General features: G+C 39.0%; 1 protein-coding gene across 4 annotated transcripts in view; it reads right to left on the reverse strand.

The window, feature by feature from the left end:
• The window catches only part of C9H1orf87 (chromosome 9 C1orf87 homolog), a 68128-nt gene that overhangs the window by 24992 nt on the left and 24330 nt on the right, over positions 1–18806 (reverse strand). For 3 of the 4 annotated variants that reach the window (XM_033113160.1, XM_033113162.1, XM_033113163.1), the window contains 5 exons: positions 16478–16606; positions 15687–15950; positions 13844–13965; positions 10069–10258; positions 2839–2936 (listed from right to left, as the gene is read on the reverse strand). In XM_033113160.1, the coding sequence (XP_032969051.1) occupies positions 2839–2936; positions 10069–10258; positions 13844–13965; positions 15687–15950; positions 16478–16606 (803 nt within the window). The remainder of the gene's footprint in view (positions 1–2838; positions 2937–10068; positions 10259–13843; positions 13966–15686; positions 15951–16477; positions 16607–18806) is intronic. The other variant, XM_033113161.1, reaches the window with a different exon arrangement.

The following is an 18806-nucleotide window of genomic DNA, read 5'->3' on the forward strand; positions in this document are numbered from 1 at the left end:
CTGGTCTAGTGGAAATTCATTGGCTGTGCTCAACCCTCTATCATCATTTATTTATCAAATGATGTCTCCCATAACCATTATCCTTCTTTATTTTTCTGTATTGCTCTTATCACCATGTGATATGTCACATATTCTAGCTTGTTTCCCTTCCCAATTAGAACACAAGCTTCATGAGGGAAGGGGTTTGTTTTATTCATATCTATATTCCCAATGACTAGAGTAGTACATGCTCAGTAAATGTTTGTTAGCTAAATTAATTAGGTATTTACTGTGTACCATGTGCTAAATACCAGCCTACAAGATGTTGAGAACACGAGTATGAGGAAAACAGTCATGTTCTTTGCCAGCATAGAGATCACTATCTAGACATAAACTAACAAATCACACAAATAAATATGTAATTACAAATGGTGGTAAGTGCTAGGAAATATAATGACAAGGAATCTGATTTTGACGAAGTGGTTAAGAAAGGCTTTCTTCAATTTGACCATTGCTATGGATTAGGCAGAATTCATGTATCTACATCCTTCAGAGTATTTTGAGACTACTCGTCCTCTAGTTCAGTTCAATTCCATGTTTGTTGAATACTTACTACTACTATGTTTCCTTGAAAATAAGACCTAGTCGGACAATCAGCTCTAATGCGTCTTTTGGAGCAAAAATTAATATAAGACCTGGTATTATATTACATTATATTATAGACCCAGTGTTATATTATAGTAAAGACCAGGTCTTATATTAATTTTTGCTCCAAAAGACGCATTAGAGCTGATTGTCCGGCTAGGTCTTATTTTTGGGGAAACACAGTATGTTACAGGCATTGCTCTGGACATTTGGCTTACATCAATGAATAAAACAAAGATCCTGCCTGCCCTATGGCACTATAGTCTATAGTCTATCAGAAATCAACAGATAACAACAATAAACATCACATATCAGCAAATTACCAAATACATTAGAAGTTGATACAGGTATAGAAGAAAGCAAAAGAAAATATGATTGTTGGCACAAATGGCTGGGGTCTACAATTTTAAATAGGGTGGTTAGTGTAGGCTTCATTGCCAAGGTGACCTCCGAGCAAAAACTTGAAGGTGAAGGAGTTAGCATGAAGATATCTGGAGAAAGAGCATGATAGGTGCTAAGTTGGATGTGTGCCTGACGTGTTTGAGGAAGACAAGTAGTGACTGGAACATAATGAGCAAAGAAAGTTGTAGATGGAACCAGAGTAGAGATGAGGGAGGAGATCACATAAAACCCTTTGTAAGGACTTCAATTTTTTTGTTTTCTTCCTCTGAGTGAAATAAGTTCCCCTTGCTATTATGAGCACAATGACATAACTATTTTAGGTTTTAATAGGTCATTGTAGCCGCTGTATTGAGGATAAACTAGGAGAAAGGGAGAAGCAGAGTTCCGTTAGAAGGAAGGTTATTATACTAATCCAGGAGGAAGATAATGGTAGTTTGGATGGGCGTGGTTTAGTAACAATAAAGCTGGTGAGAAGTGACCAGATTCTGGACATATTCTGAACATAGAGTTGATTTACAGATGGATTAAATATGAAATCTGAGGAAAGAGAAAAGCCAAAGTTTACCAGTATGTTGTGTTTTCATTTTAATTCAGTTCAGCATATTTTCTAATTTTTCTTGTGATTTCTTCTTTGACCATAGGTTATTTAAAAGTATATTATTAGACTGGGGTTATTGATTATGGGGAGAAGACATTGTATTTTTCATCTCTACAAATTTTATTTGGGTCTCTTTCTATATCTTCCGTATCTCTCATTATACTCATGCTTTCATACACCTTCTTAAACATGTGAAGTGCATTTATAATTGCTCTTTTAATGCCCTTGTCTAATATTTCTACCATCTCTGTTGTTTATGAAATTGCTTCAATTAATTGGTTTTCTTCTAATGATAGATTATACTTTTCCTGCCTGGTAATTTTTGCACAAATGCCAGAAATTGTGAATTTTACATTTTTGATTTTTCAATATATATATTTTTTATTTCTTTATTCCTTTAGAAATTTTGAGGATGTAGTTAAGTAAGTTGGAAACAGTTTGATTATTTTAAGCTTTATTAGGGCTCTTCAAATTTGTTAAATTTGTCTAGGGTAATTTGGCCGTACTACAGCATAATATCCTTCTGAGGACTCTACTCAATGCCACATGTGTTCCTCTCTGATTTGTGAAAATATGAACTATTCCCAACCCTGTTTGAGATCTAAGCATTTTCTACCTCTTTCTTTTGGTGTTTCTTTCTCTGGCCTTGGGTAGTTTCCTCAAATGCATACATTAGCCAGCACTCACATGAAGACTTAGGGGCAACTGTTTGGAAAACTCCAGAGAGAACTTTCTGAGGAGCTTTCCTCTTTGCCACTCTGTACTCTGCATTCTAGACTCCTTTGCCTTCCTGAGCTCCAAACTCTCTCTCTTTAGTTTAAGGACAATGCTGGGCTCAGTTTGAATTTCCCCTTCTTGTTCAATAAGCTGAGCTTATCTCATTTGTTTTTCTTCTCTCAAGAATCACTGCTTAGTGCTGCCTCTTGTCCAATGTCTGAAAACCATTGCTTCATAGAGTTTGTCTTATGTTTTAGTTGTTTAAGTAGAATGGTAAATCTGATTATTGATATTCTATAATGGCTAGAAATGGAAGCCTACTGCTTTTGTTTTTCTATGGCTAAGAAAACCGTTTGGTCTTAATATAAGCTAACCTTTTTTAATTCTGTTTTTAGGTAGTGAAATCGATTGGTTCACACATAAAATTTCTACTTTAAAGACAAATCTCTGTGTTTGGTATCCTGTCAGAGGATTATATGAGTAAAAAATCAACTTACTTTATTTCATCTTGGTAGCCCAAATCTTGATGGCTTAGTAATGTTTCCAGGAGGCTCAAAGTTAGATATAATCCATGTTTCCCACATATAGCCCTGACCTGCAAATAAGAGAGGATTTGAAATTTCACTGTAATGAAGTTAAGATTTGAATTTCCCTCCCATAATTAGAACTTACATGATTTTAACAAAGAATTAATACTCAGGAGTGTACTGTACCATTAGGATATCATCCAGGACAAGAATGTCCAACTGGATGCTCATCAATAGTAAATTTGTATTTGATTCCTACAGAGATGTAGTTCATTACCCAGAAGTCACTGAACTTGGAGATTCTGATCTTACATTTTTATTAGCCATGGGATTGGTGGTCAAGGCCTAGAAATTATATATATCCTTATTATATAGGTAAATTGCAAATATTTTTGTGTATCTACTTTGATTGAAAAAACAAGCTTTTTATTAGCACGGTTAATATTACTACCTGCATTTTAGGCTTAGATAGATTAAGTGACTTCCTCAATATCACATAATTAATAAATTATGGAACTTAGTCTAGAAACCAGATGCTCAATAAATATTTGTTGGATGAACGAATGAAGTGTCGCAACAGTTTCCCAAGTACTTAATATTTTCTGAGTCTAACTGACAAACCAGTTCAGTTCTCAGGTTGGTGGGTGGCTGATACTCAGATTCAAATGTGAAAAACCTTTAGGGGTGTGAAAGCATATGTTGTATGCTTCGTATAATGTTTAAGCATATAGACTTTGGAATGAAACAAGACTTATTCTGAACACCTGATCTGCTCCCTGTGATTTGTGCAACCTCAGGAAGTTACTTAACCTTTCTATGTCCAATTATTTCAACTACTACATAAGACTAGTCTTTTCTACTTCCTAGGGTTTTGTGAAGATTGCATGAGAAAACAAGTGGTTAGAATAGTGCTCGGCTTTTAGTAGACATTGGATTAATATCTGTTAAATGAAGAAAAGTAAGAAGGGAGAGGAGAGGAAGAAAAAGGAAGAAGGGAGGAAAGAGAGAAGAGGAAAGGATAAAGAAAAGCAATGTCTATTTAGTGTTTGGGATAGATAGTAGCTACTAAAAAGTAGCTAGTATTATTATTTTGAGAGGAAGTTCAGTATAGTAACTGCATTAAGCGTGTCTTTTTCTTCTGATGTTTTGACCTCCTGGGGCCTTGCTGACTGTGGAGACATTGCTCCTTCCAGGGCTGGCCACTTCCTAGATATGGTACAGGATAGGCTTGAGAGGGTGCCTTTCATATGCAAACCAACCACCTTCTTTATTGAGGCTCTCACACTTGGGCCACTATTTCTCTGCCAAGTACCAGGCAACTCGGGACAGACCATATGTTTCAGAGCCCAAATTATTCAAGCTAGGCAGTCCTAAACCTTACCTGCCTTGCCCATTCCACTATGAAGCCTCTTGCCCACATTTCCAGCTAGTCCTCTGCACCTCCTGACAGACCCTGCTGCTTCCCATGTGGCTGTGTGATAAGCCACGCCCCCTTATTTTGGGAACTGTAACACACTGTCATTTCAATGGCAGTCATCTGATCTGTTGGTTTGATCATACCTGAAGAATAAAACCTAGACTTTAATGAATGCCAACTATAATATTATATATATATATATGTGTATATATATATATATGTATATATAGGTATGTATACATTTACAAGAGGCAGAGTACAGCATTGGGAGTGGAGACAGTGGAAATGGGATGGCTCGGTGCGATGTCAGAGAGATAGTGGATGGGGGGTGGGGGGGTCCACAGTGTGAGGGATATAAATGATAAACGTCTAAGTAAAAAAAAAAAAAACATAGATACAGACAATAGTTTAGTGGTTACCAGAGGGTAAGGGGGTAGGGGGTGGGAGATGAGGGTAAGGGGGATCAAATATATGGTGATGGAAGGAGAACTGACTCTGGGTGGTGAACACAAAAGGTAATTTATAGATGATGTGATACAGAATTGTACACTTGAAACCTATGTAATTTTACTAATAATTGTCACCCCAATAAATTAAAAAAAAACACAAAAAAACAACAAAAAAAAAAACCCTAGACTTTAAAACAGTGACAAAAAGATAATTTACATTTGTCTTTATGGAAGGAAACAAATGTGTTTGAAACTTGCAAATATTACTAGGTGAAGAGAAGTTGTGCCAGGAAAGCTTAACAACAAAAGGTCGATTTGAAACGTGAAAAATGAATAAGAGTTTGCCAGAAGAATAAGGGGTTGGAGAGAATTCCAGGCAGATGAAAAGCATGTGCAAATAATGGGTGAGAAAGAGCATGGTTCTTGTTAGAAACTGCAAATATTTTGACATTATCCACTCTACTAGAGTTTTATACCTCCTTTCAGGCTGGGCAGTAGTTATCAGTTCATTAGAGCTTCTCTACATAACAGGGGCTTCCTGAGGGTTGGAATTGTATTTCATTCAGTTTCCTATCACCATTACCTAGCACAGTGTTGAAAAACAAAAGGTCGATTATTATTGAAATAATGACTGTATGGTTGAAGGAGGAAGTGAATGAACGAGTTGAAGACACTGAAGAGTGTAGTGTATATGGACAGAGATTGGCAAAAAATAAATTTAGAGAAGTACAAATTAGTCCCATTATGCCCTTTTACTCCATAAATAAGAATTGATTTGCCCTTATGATTAAAGCATATTGATGTATTTTTAAACATCAATATTAAGAGGTTATTCTAAAAATTGCTTGTTTACTTCTGGCAATATTGAGTTTTGCTTGAGGCTAAAGTGAACAGCAGATTAGAAATAGTACATCAGGGTTCCTAGAAATGACTGATTGATAGCTGCTAAGACCTGACTGCTGACAGTTGTAGAGGAGGAATAGAAACATTTATCAGAAAATCCTGGCAATTTAGTGTTATTCAGGATTATTGGTAAAATCCTTTAAAACATGAATATTCATAATGATGACCCTTGTTCAATAAGAAAGCATTTGATTATGTGAAGTTTCTTCTGTTTGATAAGAAATTTTAAAAATCAAATGTAAATAAATTCTGTGTTATTTAGAAAATGACATGTGAAATACATATTCATTTCCCCAAAGTGCTCCTTGAAAGAGTGGTGCACAGATGCTCTCTCAACTTCCTCTCTTCCCACTTATGGCTCCATTTACTATTTACGCCATCACTATACTCAAACTGTGTTTACCAAGTCACCAGTAACCTCCATGGGTTTCGAGTTAATGAATACTTTTCAGTCCTGATTATAAATGGTCACTTCACAGATGCAACATGGCTGATCATGCCATCCTTGTACACATCTTTTCTCCTGGCTTTCTTGACCACTCCCATGTCTCTTTTGATTATTTTTAGTCTCCTTCGTTGGCTTCTTTTTGTCTACCTATTTCTTAGCAATGAGTGCCCTCCTCAACCTTCCCGTCTCACTTTTCATTATGTCCTTGGTAATCCTAACTACTCCCAAGGTGTTGACTCCATATTGAAGATCCGTAAATCATTATTTAGTTTTAATCTCTCAACCCAGGTCAATGTGTTCAAAACTTCTTTTACCCCTCCAAACTGCTCCTTTTCTGTTTCCTATCTTGGAGAATGGTGCCACCATCCACTAAGTTGCCAAAGTCAGAATCTTAAGAGTCATGTTTGATTTCTTTAAATTCAGGGCCCACATCCAATTAGTCACCAAGACCTACTTTTGTACCTCCTTAATACCTCCATCTGTCCTGCTACTGTCCTGGTTTAAACCCTCGTAATTTCTCGTTTGAATTACTGGACCAGCCTTCCAAAGTGTCTCTCTGCCTCTAATTCTCTATATTCTATCAGAGTGCTCTTTTTAAATTTCAAGTTTGATCATATCATTCACTTGTTTAATATCCATTGACGATTCCTCTGGGCCTTCAGGATAAAGTTCACACTCCTTACAAACTTCATAAACTGGCTCCTACTTTCCATTCTAGCATCAACTTGAGCACCATCTACTACTGTCCCCAGCCACCATACATTCACTATGTCCTGCCTATACGAATGACTTACAGCTCCTGAATTAACCATGTGCTCTCATTTCAGTGCTATTTCTCATTGCTCCTTTTTCCTAGAACACATTTCCTATCCCTTGGCCCCTTCCCCCAATTCTTTGCCAGATTCACCTGTCCTCTAAGATTTAGCATTTGCATCCTCTCCTCTGGAGAGTTTTTGGGCTCGGCTCGGTTGATGTTTCTTCTCTGTGTTCAAAGTTACTGACATCATTGCATTTGTTATATGGAATTGTGACAACCTGTTTAAAATGTCACTTTTCCCCCCAAGCTCCTGAAATCATAATAGTCTGTTTTCCTTAGCCTTATATCACAGTTCCCAGAATACATTGAGCGATTAACATGTTGAATGCAATAATAGGATGAACATGCCATATTGATCAGAAAGATGGCTATTGCACTGGAAAAAGGGAATGTTTTAAAGTTAGTAGAAATAATTTTATAGTTTTCGGGTGGAGTGTACAGATATAGAAACAACCAAATACAAAAGAGGAGCCTGACAAACTGCAGAAGAGTGTCTTATAGTCCTGGTCACTGGGTAAATTAGTGTCAAGCTGGGTCTTGCCACAAGAAAAAACTTCCCATTTACAAACCTTGATTCCCTGAGTAATGGGACGCCCTCTTGCTGATAATGAGGAAGCTGCATGAAAATGAAGCAGAGAGTAATTGGAAGTACAGTCACCTGTGTTCTAGCTAGTTCCTCCTTGGAGGAAGGTCTGGGCATAGTTTGGGATGTAGAGGGAAAGAGGATGAGTTTAAGGATGAAGAATACAGATTATGTCTAAAAGAATTCAACGGAGCCTGCATGCTTGGGAGTGTCTTAGGCTCCACAGACCTGTTGCATCTGCTTGGGCAGTGGTCAGGGCAGTTAATAAATGTGGATCCATGTTGCTTCAGCAGTTCTTCCAGAAGCCATCATTGCATCAAAGACAGGCTACAGGAACAGGATGAGCGAATCCACAGAATGAGGATGACAGATATTTGATACGTTTTCATAGTGTTCTATGACAATGGTCAAAATTGCATTGATTTGAGTGACAAGACTCATGATTACCCATCAAGATTGCATTTATTTATCTGAGAAGCTACAGATGATCGGTGAACCCTCTGAAATGCTGGCTGTGAGGATGTGCCTCAGCTCCGTCTCCCTCACCTGGCACAGGGTGCATAGATTTTACAAGAAACTTAAGGAGATCTGTGATTCTCTCCCCTGTACTCCAACAAAATTGAGTACTGGTCAAAAAGAAAAACGCTTTCAACTCAGATGATGTTTCCTAGTCCACTCTGAAGTCCTATGTCCAGGAGCAAGGATGCTGGGGAAGAATGGCTGCTGCTTTCTCTATCCAACGTCCCTTGGGCCTCAATTTGTCTTACATTCTGGGGAAACAGAATTCTATTTTACATACCTCCCAGAACTGTAATATACTTAGAGTGAGTTCCAGATGTCTTAAGAGATGCCAGATGGCTCACAAGACGCAGACCAGCTTAAAGGAAAATGTGCCCCATTTCCTGGGATATGAACCACAATTTAAACTGTTGGGGCCAGCTGTGGGGGAAATTCAAGGCCGGCTCCGACAGCCAGTGCTCATTGTGGCCATCACTTGACCTTGGGAAAGGCCTGCCTTCCTTTAGCTGTTTTGAAGTGATACTTTCAACAAACATTGATTTTTTTCATTAAGAAAGAAGGGAAACTAATATTTACTCATGACTCATATATCAGACAGTGTGCTAGGTGCCTTCACATACTTATATTCTTTAATCCTCACAATAGACACAGGAAGTAAATATTTGGAACCCAGTTTTCTCAGATGAAAAAATCTGAGACACAAAGAGTTCAAGCAAATTTATTTTGATTTTCAAGTCATTTATGTTCAATTCTATGAGTAGCATGTGAGAACATTCAAGTTTCACTGATGGTGTTATGTAGTTTCTGATAACAAAGAATTGATGCTTCTTTATTTCTACTGATCTAATTCCTGAACATGATAAATGTCATTTATGACGTGTGAAATCTCCTGTAGTGTTCTCTCTCTGTAGTGAAACGTGTTTGCATACACACTTACACGTGTACATACTGTCATGAGCTTTGCCTTTACATGCTTAGATGACTGTATACATGAAAGCACAGAGACAGCTACTTCTATGCTAGAATAAGAACCCCCTTTCAGTAAACATCACTTGTTCTTTTAATTCTCTGACTCGCTCAATTCTAACCCATGTTTACCTAGATAAAAGGTATTTGCCAGTCTTTCCAACAGGACTTCCCCCCTTCTACCCGGTAATTTCTAATCCCTTCTACTCCTCTGGAATTCTAACTCTTGTATCCTGGGCTCAGTGGAAACTTCCAGATATGTTCTGCCTGGTGGAGTCCCAACTCTGGCTCTTAATTTCCAGTTCTCTTCTATACTTTGAATCCTGCCTCTCCTACTTGCTAGCTGTGTCCCTTGGGTGATTCAACGGGCCTCTCTAAGACTCAGTTTTTAAAATTTATTAAATGGGTATTATAACACCTGCTTAGATTGTTTTTAGTTATTTATAAGTGTTAAATGAAATGAAATAATGTACGTAAAGCATTTGGCGCAATACTTGTCACTTAGTAAGAGGTTCAAGCTCAGAGATGATGAGTTGCTGTTAATGGAAGTATAGTAATAGTGGTAATTATTATTTCACCTGCATGCATGGTAGGCTCATGACTGGGGTTTGTAGTTAACATGGTTCTAGATCTTCTTCCATGAGACACTTCTGCACTGTTAATTCATGCTCCAAAACAGTATGCTAATCTCTTTGAGCAATAAATCAAATCAGTCCCTACAATTTGGTGTTCCTAAGGAATGGGATACCACATGCTGACCTCCCTGGAAGCTGGTAGAGGGTGTGAGAAATGAACATTTGGCCTTGGAAAAATATTTGTTTTCCATTGTGAAATAGTATTTGGGTATTGTCATATTCTCTATTGTTAACACAAAACATAGCCCAGTGTAAGTAATTTCTGGATCAATTCTGCACATTTCACAATTCCTCTCCTATTTTGTTTTTCTCCTCTCTGGCACGGAAAACAAAACTGAACAAAAACCAGTGTAATGTAATCCACAAGCATAACACACATCATAACTGTACTTTCTTACCATAGACCCAATGCCCTGAGGTAGCCTTTTAGAGATGAACTAATCTGAAATATAATTTTGGTTACCTTGGGTGGGGGTAGGCAGCCAGAAAATGAGCGATCTTCTTTTCGAAAACTCCGATTAAGGTTGTCTGTGTTGAGTTTGCCCTTGGTTGTCTTTAGTGCCATCTGTAAGATCTCCAGCAGGCTCTTGTTCACTTCTGGCTGGGAGCTGGAGTCTTGAGGGGCAGTACCGCGTGGAGGGGCAGGGGAAAGGCTGCGAAAAGATGATCCACGGAAAGCTGCTGTATGTTCCCACACTATGTGTCTCACCCCTGTTGTACATTTTGGAACCAGAGAACCCCCCCAGTAAGGCCGTCTAAATCTTGGTAACCTGCTCACAGGATTTCCTAGATTAAGTCAAATCTGATCCATTGAAATGAGCACCATAGTCTCTTTTGCAGGAGGAACCAATGAATTTGATTAGAACATGGACCAAAATTTGTAATCTACTCTCTCATGTTTCTAGGTTGAGAGAAAATGTTTGAAGTGACATAGTAGTTTACTGCTTGATCTTCCTTTGTTTTAAGCCCAGATAATCAAATTTCCAAACTATGTATTCTCACAAGCAAAGCAAAGCAAAGCAGATCCTGCCAGATCCCTGTAACCAAGGAACCTGAATATAAGGAAGTCTTGAACCAGGTGAACTTCCTGCATTATCCTTGACTCTGCTATTAGTGCCTGGAAAACGCAGACAAGATTTGGGAGTAATTATTTATTTACTGGGTGGCATGCTAACGTTTGCGATTTTTTAGATGGTTTATCTAACTGACTGTTGTCGTTACATTACATAATAGGTGAAAAATACCAGGGTGACAAAGTGTTAGAGTCATTTGTTTTACGAAAGAGTTTGAGATGTTTACTCATTTAACATTCGAAGCTATGTGTCCTTTCAGATTTGACTGAACTCTATTTTCTGCAGTGAAGCTTTTCCTAGTTTCCATTGTCTCGATGTAAGTGCCACTTCCCTAGAGAGATATTTTATGAAATCTCCCATCTTCCACTCATAGAAATCAGTTTACTTTCAGTGGTGTGCTGGTAAATCTTCAACAACCAGCTCTTGAAGATAAAGCCCTAACTTGAGGCATAACTGATTTTCATGTGTAAATACTTCCGCCATGGTTGATGTCAAGCTACCCATATGATGTCACTGAATGCAGAGTTGGAAACTGATGCTTACAGTGGGTCCTCATAATGCTCCAGCACCTTCTGCTTGATAAACTCTTTCACAGTTCCTTGTTCTGTTCCTTACTAAGTTGTGGCTGTGTCTTTCTTTCTTTAGTCATTGTTTCCTGTCTGACTTCCCTAGCAGACTGCTCCATAAGAAGTGGGCTGAGTCTGTTTTGTTCCGTACGGTTTCCAGAGATCTTGTACAGTACATGGAATTGATTATTTTTAGAGGTATTTCACTTTTCCAAAAGGTCATACTGTATCTTCGTTTTTGCTCTGTTACTCTTACTTGAACTTTGGCCCTAAACTATACCATTCTGAACTAGTTAGTAATAGCTAATATTTTCCAAAAGCTTGGTACAGGAAAGGAGAAGTGGTTGTCTTTGTTTTGGTTGCCTAGCTCCGCACCCGCCTTTCCTTGCTCAGGGAGTTCCCAGCTCAGGAGACTGCCTCTCACTCCAGCAGGGGAAAATGCCAGCTATTCTCTTTGCTGTGTAGGGTACAGGACTCCTGACGGCCTTGCCAATCAGAAGTATCTGTCCCAGATTTGGATTAGAATTTTTCCCTTCTCTTTCCTTTTCTTGTGATGCCAGTTTCTGGGGGTAGGCATTTATGGGACTCTAGCCCCCTACTCACTACACTGATTATTGAATGGGAAGGTATTGGATGAACCCATTTACTGCAGCTGGTGGGGTCTCTTAGAAAACCTGTTGTAGGAGTTGAACTCATTTGGTCCAACTTAGGGGATGCGAGCTGTTGCCACTCCTGCTTCTACTGGTGATGCTGGAGGCTTTTTAAACATCACAGAGCTGCCTCATTAAAGGCTCTACCTGATAGAACATGAGAGGGCATTTTCCCGAGTAGCACATTAATTAGCAAAGAGCCTGGATTTATTACAGGCCATCAGTCCTGTGCTTCTACACACACACACACACACACACACACACACACACACACACACAGAGTCTGGTTTGTATAAAGCCGCACCTTCTCTGATGAGTTCAAAATGGTCTCTTTATGCACCTTTTTATAGAGTAGATATCCAGATGTCTCTGCATGTGAAATGATGCAAGCTCTTTGGATAATTGGAGGTGCCCATTACATTTACCAAACATTTATTGAGCATCTCCCACGTTTCTGGAACTATGTTAGAAGAACTATGTGAGACATTGAGTTGTCCAGGACAGACACTATATCTAACATCAAATGCAAAATAAGTAATTATAAACACAGTGTCTTTTATGAAGGGGAAATAACTATGGGACCATACGGCAAAGAGACTTCACCTAGTCTAGGGCTCAGGAGAGGCTTCCTATCTAGGACTCATAAGACTATTATCTGTCAATGAATGACCATGGTTTTCAGTTCATAGTCTATTACCTCTCATGGCTCAACTCTCATAACCTGTATTATATGAAATGTGGTTGCTGATTATTAAAACTGTATAGGGCTTTATGGCTCTCAGTAGGACAGTTACTCCCAGAGCAATATTTGCCTGGCATATCCACATGGCAGTCTCACTTTCTTTGGACTGTGAACCCTTGAAGGAGAAACTAGGCCTTGCCAACTTCTGAGTTCACTGTGCCCAGCAAAGTGTGCTTGGCGAGCAGCTGGTATTCAATGAATGTTTGTTGAATAAAGTATCGGAGTCAAGAGGGGCACCCTGTAAAAGGAAATTAAATCACTTGGCTCAGGGACCTTTGTACAGAAAACCCTACTTCTTTTTTCTTACAGTAAAGAGGTAAACTCCTTTGACATGGCTCTTAGCCACTATGTCACATTATTTGTAACTAAAAAGAGTGTCTTCTGGTAGGATAGTTTAAAGATAGTAACAAACAGTTATATAGCACTTACTATAATATGTACCATGTACTGTTTTTAAGAACTTTGCATTAATTAACTCAGTTACTCTTTTAAATCTCTGACGGGAAGTCTATTGTTCCCATTTTATAGTTGGAGAACAGAAGTACAGAGAGGGTGACTAGTCCTAAGTTGCAGAGCCACTTTATGGCAGAGAAAAGGATTGAGCCCAGGCTTCTGGCAGTGGGGTTATTATGCTTCTAACCACTGCACTTTGTCATTTTTTTCTTGGAGAAAACAGAGATTATCATGCTTTACTGTGTCTCATCTCTAATGATATTCCTCCCATCCTATTTTTACTTGTAATCATTTCTTTTCCTTGAGATTATGGGAAGGGATTATTGATTCTTGTACTTCAGACCTTTCTGTGCTACTATCTGTAGCCCAGGAGTTCACTGACTACACATACGTATATCTGGAATCAGACTCTCGGTGAGTTCTGCACGAGTACACCCTCTTTTCTCATTTCATAATGAGGTTTTTCATTTTCACCAGACAGCCTCATAAAAAAGACACATACTTGATGTTTAAGAATCATATGCAATTGCTGCAAATAATTTTCTATGACTACCCATGTACAACAGAGAGAGAGAGAGAGAGAGAGAGAGAGAGAGAGAGAGAGAGAGAGAGAGAGAATGATAAGCATAAGCCAACTGTTGGTGAAAAGCAGGGTGGGTCTACATTAGGTGAGCTTTTAGAGTGAATGGCCTCCAAGATATCTGGCAGCTCCAGAAGTCTCGGGATAGTATGCCCACATAAAGGGAGAAAGTACCTTTCGCCATGATGGCCACCACCCTGAGTTTTCCTCAGGCTGTTGTCCACAAGTCTTTCACTCTGCTGTGGATCCTCTGAAGCGGCAACTTTTAAAAACCAGAGTAGCTTTTCATAATTCACCTGAAAAATTAAATATAAAACAGACCATTCTCATTTAACTTACACGTAAGGGAAAGAGGACTGCTGAGGTAAAATGTACTTGGAACATTTTTCCCATTTAAAGTTTTAAAACCACTTTAAAATATATTATTTATTAGTGCTTTTTACCAATTGTTCCTATTATTCTCCATTCTGAACAAATGGTAAAATTGTCCTTCCTGGTAACCTTGCTGGGTAGGGCCATGTGACCATCTCTGGACAATAAGTTGTGATCAAAAGTTCCATGTGCTACTCCTGGGTTGAGGATTAAAATACTGACATGAGACCCTCCAGAGCTCTCATTTTCCCCCGCTGACATCATGTCCAAAAATATTCCACAGTGTCTGTTTCATCGGCCTGGGTTTTGGAGCTAAGATAATGAGAGTAATGAGAAGAGGCTGTGGCTGATTCATTACAGAAATGTAATGTAAATGAAAAATCAGCTTTTGTTTTAAGCAACTGAGACTCTGAGGCTATTTATTACTACATAATAATCTAGCCTCTAGTCTCTCTCTCTTTCTCTCTCTCTCACACACACACACACAAACACACACAAAACTCATATATATATATATATATATATATATATATATGTTTATATTTTGCTATATAAAGCAAATATATTCAGATTATTTGGGAACAAGGCCTTACTAAACTAAGTGAAAAAAATCTCAAGACTTTTTTTTTTTTTTTTTACACAGGAAAGCACTGAAGGAATGGTGTCCATTTCCATTGCTGGGCTGGATGACGTCCTAGGGACAGTGGTGGGCAGAGAACTCCAGAGCAGTAGAGCAGGTAGCAGTGGAGGGAAGCTAGGTAGGGGACCTGATATAAACTAAGTGTCAGGGCAGCAAATTGGATTGAACTGAAGATTCATACAGTTCGTACTGGTAAGTTGTGTTGCTAAATACTTCTCATAAATATAAAACCAATTTCACTTATCATATTACTAAATCCTCAGACTATGCCTATGAGCTTGGTTTTGGCCAAGTTTTCTATCAACACAGGCTCACTAATTGCTACCCATTGCCATTACTTCTTCCTATTTTAGGATATTTTCCTTTAGTTCTCTGAATTTGCTTACACTTAGACCATGCTTTGTATCCACTCACAAATGTGAGCTTGGAAAGTGCAAGCAGAGAAAGAACCCTGCCCTTGTATTGGGGAAACTTTTTATCTCAGCTTTGGATTTGTCATTAATTATCTGGGTGCCCTGAGCAAGTTCCTTCACCCCTCTGAATCTCAGTTTGCTAATCAGTAAAATCACGATGGTGAGTTATATTTCAAAGATACCTCCCACCTTTAACTTTCTAGGAACTATCATGATATATAATATCTTAGTCAAGTTTTCCATTCTTACCTTGGAATTTACAGATTGATCAGCTTGTAAATGGACTTAAGTGCACCCATTATCTTGAATCTGTAACTATCCCAATAATGTTAACAGCAGACAATGAAAGTTGGGACAGGAAAGCCCTTTAAAGAGAAAGTAAACAGGTCTAGGAGGCCTAAATCTATTTTCTATTCTGGTCTATTCTGACTAGAGATTTCCACATATGAATACAAATAAGCTTTGTTTCTTATAGGTCAACAGTAAAGGTTATTTTCAAGAAACAAAACTTACCTTTCAATTCTTTTACTTTGGTGGGTTCAAGTACAATATACAAAAGGAACCCACACTTAAAATAGCAAGATGGCCATACCATTTCAGGAGAGCCTCTCCTAGAAAATCTCTGGCAGAGGATCTTGACTGTAGGTAACTGTAGAGGGACTTCATGCTTCAAGAAGTGGCGGCTTAGCTGAGATTGAAGAAGAAATCCTGAAGAGATAGGATCCAGGCTCTTCAGCTCTTCCTGAAGCTTATCTAATAAGCCAGAACTCAAAGGGCATGCCTTGAGTTCTCTTCTGACCAAGGCAAGAAGAAAAGTATCTTCTGTTGTCATTCCACTTGGCCTCTGGCCAATATCCTGACACAACAACAATAGCAAACAATTAACCTGGTTCTGAAATAAGATGGCTGAAGGCCAAAACAAAGAAACAGAAGCCTAGTAGGGCTGGAATCATCTAGTTTCAGGCCTAGCCTAGAATAGGACAGGTAGGAACACCTGAAGATGAGTATTTAGTTTGAGTGCATTTAATAGTTTACAATGCCTCAGGACCTTCTCCGGGAGAAGAAAATTTTTTCAGAGTACATACTCTGTTAGAAGACTAAAAGGCATATCATCTGTCTTTTATAAAATAACTCTTTGGTTATTCTAAATTCTCATATAATCAATCTTAGACACCCATTGGATTTGGGAGAAGGAAAGTGGGAGGAAGATGAGAAGTTCAGTTGAGACATTGGTGGTTTGCCTGTGAAGTTCCCCAGGGAAGCTTCCTGGAAAGTTGATTAGACATATGGAGCCTAATCCATTCTCAGACTGTCTTATTATCTGCTCTACATCAAAATCCACAATCCATAATAGGAAACCACCCACGAACTCAGTATACATACCTTAGGTTGTTCAAGGCCAACCCTTGCCATTTGTTCCAAGGACCAATCTCTAAGTTTTCTCCTGGGGAAGCCATGGATATAGGACAGGGACTGATCTCCAGTTGGTACAGAGATGCAGTGGACATTTTCCTGGTTGGGAATTTTAAAGAAATGTAAGGCTCGGAAGGGGAGAGAGGAGAGAAGAGAGAATATGAGTGAGCCAGCCAATTTCTTAAAACACATTCCCAGTTTCAAAGAACTTCAGCCCATGTAGTCACTGGATCATTGAGTCTCCAAAGAAGAAAGCTTGACATCAATTTCAGCATAACGTAATTAATACATTTTTGACAAATATATTAACAACTACAGTTTCATTTATGCCAGAAAGAAGGTGTCTGTGACAAAGAAAAAATAGGTAGAACATGAGGTGTTTATAGGCAAATGTAAGGTTCTTATTATAGGTAAGGGTATCCTTAGGCTGTTTTAATCAGCAGATTCAGGAAGGGCAGTAAAGGCAATTGTGAGCTTTGTTAAGAGTGGAATAGAAGAGATTAAAAAGCCTAGCTAGACTATTACATCCCAAGAGCAATGTTATTAAAGGTCAGAATAGAATAAATGATGGAACAACGGTCAATGATAAAATCCCATTCCCTCTTGCCATGGAGTATGGTGCATTAATCATGCTTGTTATTTTCTATATTTTATGATGGTTTGACATCCTGGGGGGCCCTGCTTGCTGGAGGAGACAGTTCTGGGCCTAATTCGTAGAGATAGTTAGCTGCCTGCTAACACAGTGTTCATATGCAGACCAACCAATCCTGAGTCCATATCCCCAACCACCTCCTTCATCTAACCCTCACACACAAAGAATATTTCCTCTGTTGAAATCAACCCAGGTCCAGATACCAGACAACTAGGGACAGCCCACATGCACAGAGACTCCCAGAATTATTCAAACTCTCCAGTCCTAATCTGTTTATCCTGCCCTACCTTGTCTCTCTCATGGAAACCCCAGTAAAGGCTGTGGCCTGTGCTTTCTCCTCACTTCTCCTGCCTCCTGACTGACCTTGGTGCTTCCCTAAGTGGCTCTGTGTGGTGTGGTATGCCCCCTTTTCCTGTGAAATATAAACAATAAACTCTTCTTTCAAAGGCATTTGTCTTTATATCTGTCAGCACGCCATAACTGATTAAAATAAGATCCGAGGTACAAATCAAGACACATGGTTATTTTTAATATCAGATCATTGAAAGGAGACATTATTAGAAGGACTCACTGAAAACTGAGTGTCTGTAGTCAACGGATATTCATGTTGAATAACCTACCAGGATGGGTAGCAACCCACAGATGATTTATAGTCACGAAGCATTTTAAAGAAGAATTAGGAGGCTCTCTAGAGTTGGCAGAGTGAGCAGGAGTGGCAGAGAGTTCTAGATAGGCATAATAATAACAAGACTTATTTATGAGGCACATACTCTGTACAGGGTACCACATGGGTGCTTTGTTTATGCCATTCAATTTAATCCTTACAACGACACTATCTGATAAGTACTATAAGCACCCTTTTACATTTGGAAAGCCAAGGCGTGCAGAAATCAAGTAACTTTATTCCTTCATGCAAGACATATTTATGGCTTACCTGGTTTGGGCCAAGCACTGTGATAGGTGTTACAGGGAACAAAATAGATCTAGCCCCTGTGTTCACAGAGCTGCACTCACAGAGAGCGAGAGGCACGGCAGGCAGCTGTGACTGTGCCACATGGAGAGAGCACCACGCTCAGAATGGCCACAGGGCCACCTTACCTGGACTTGGTGGTCCAGGTTTGGAAGCAATGATAGTTAAGTCTGGGCTTGGAAGATGAGTTAGATATGGATTTGAATAGGCTAGTGAGTGGTGAGGGAGGAGGAGAAGAAAGAAGAGTACAAGGCATGGAAACGAAATATTGAAAATCGCATAGATACACACATGAGCATAAGGCAGACGGATGCTTTCAGAGCATAGTTTAAGTTTTGGGAAACGCAAAAGATAAGGCTGCAGAAGGAGGTGAGAGAAAGATGGTGAATAGACTTAAGTCTTCTTAGCATCTGCTTCATTCTGAGGGCAAGAGCGAGCCATGGAAATGCCTTTAGTAGAGCTATGACGAGGCCAGAATGGTTCAAATTTTACTCCCTAGTAAATCGTACAGATAAGATTTGAACCCTGCTTTTCACCACTACCCCTGTGTGACAGACATTCGGCATTCAGTCTACAGAGCAGTTTCATTCTATAAAATATTTGTTCAGGTATTTCAGACATATTGCTCTCAGAATGACATGTTTCTTTGAAAATGACTTGTAATATAAAACATTTCC

This window comes from Rhinolophus ferrumequinum, chromosome 9, assembly GCF_004115265.2.
Source record: "Rhinolophus ferrumequinum isolate MPI-CBG mRhiFer1 chromosome 9, mRhiFer1_v1.p, whole genome shotgun sequence".
Classification (NCBI taxonomy): Eukaryota; Metazoa; Chordata; class Mammalia; order Chiroptera; family Rhinolophidae; genus Rhinolophus; species Rhinolophus ferrumequinum.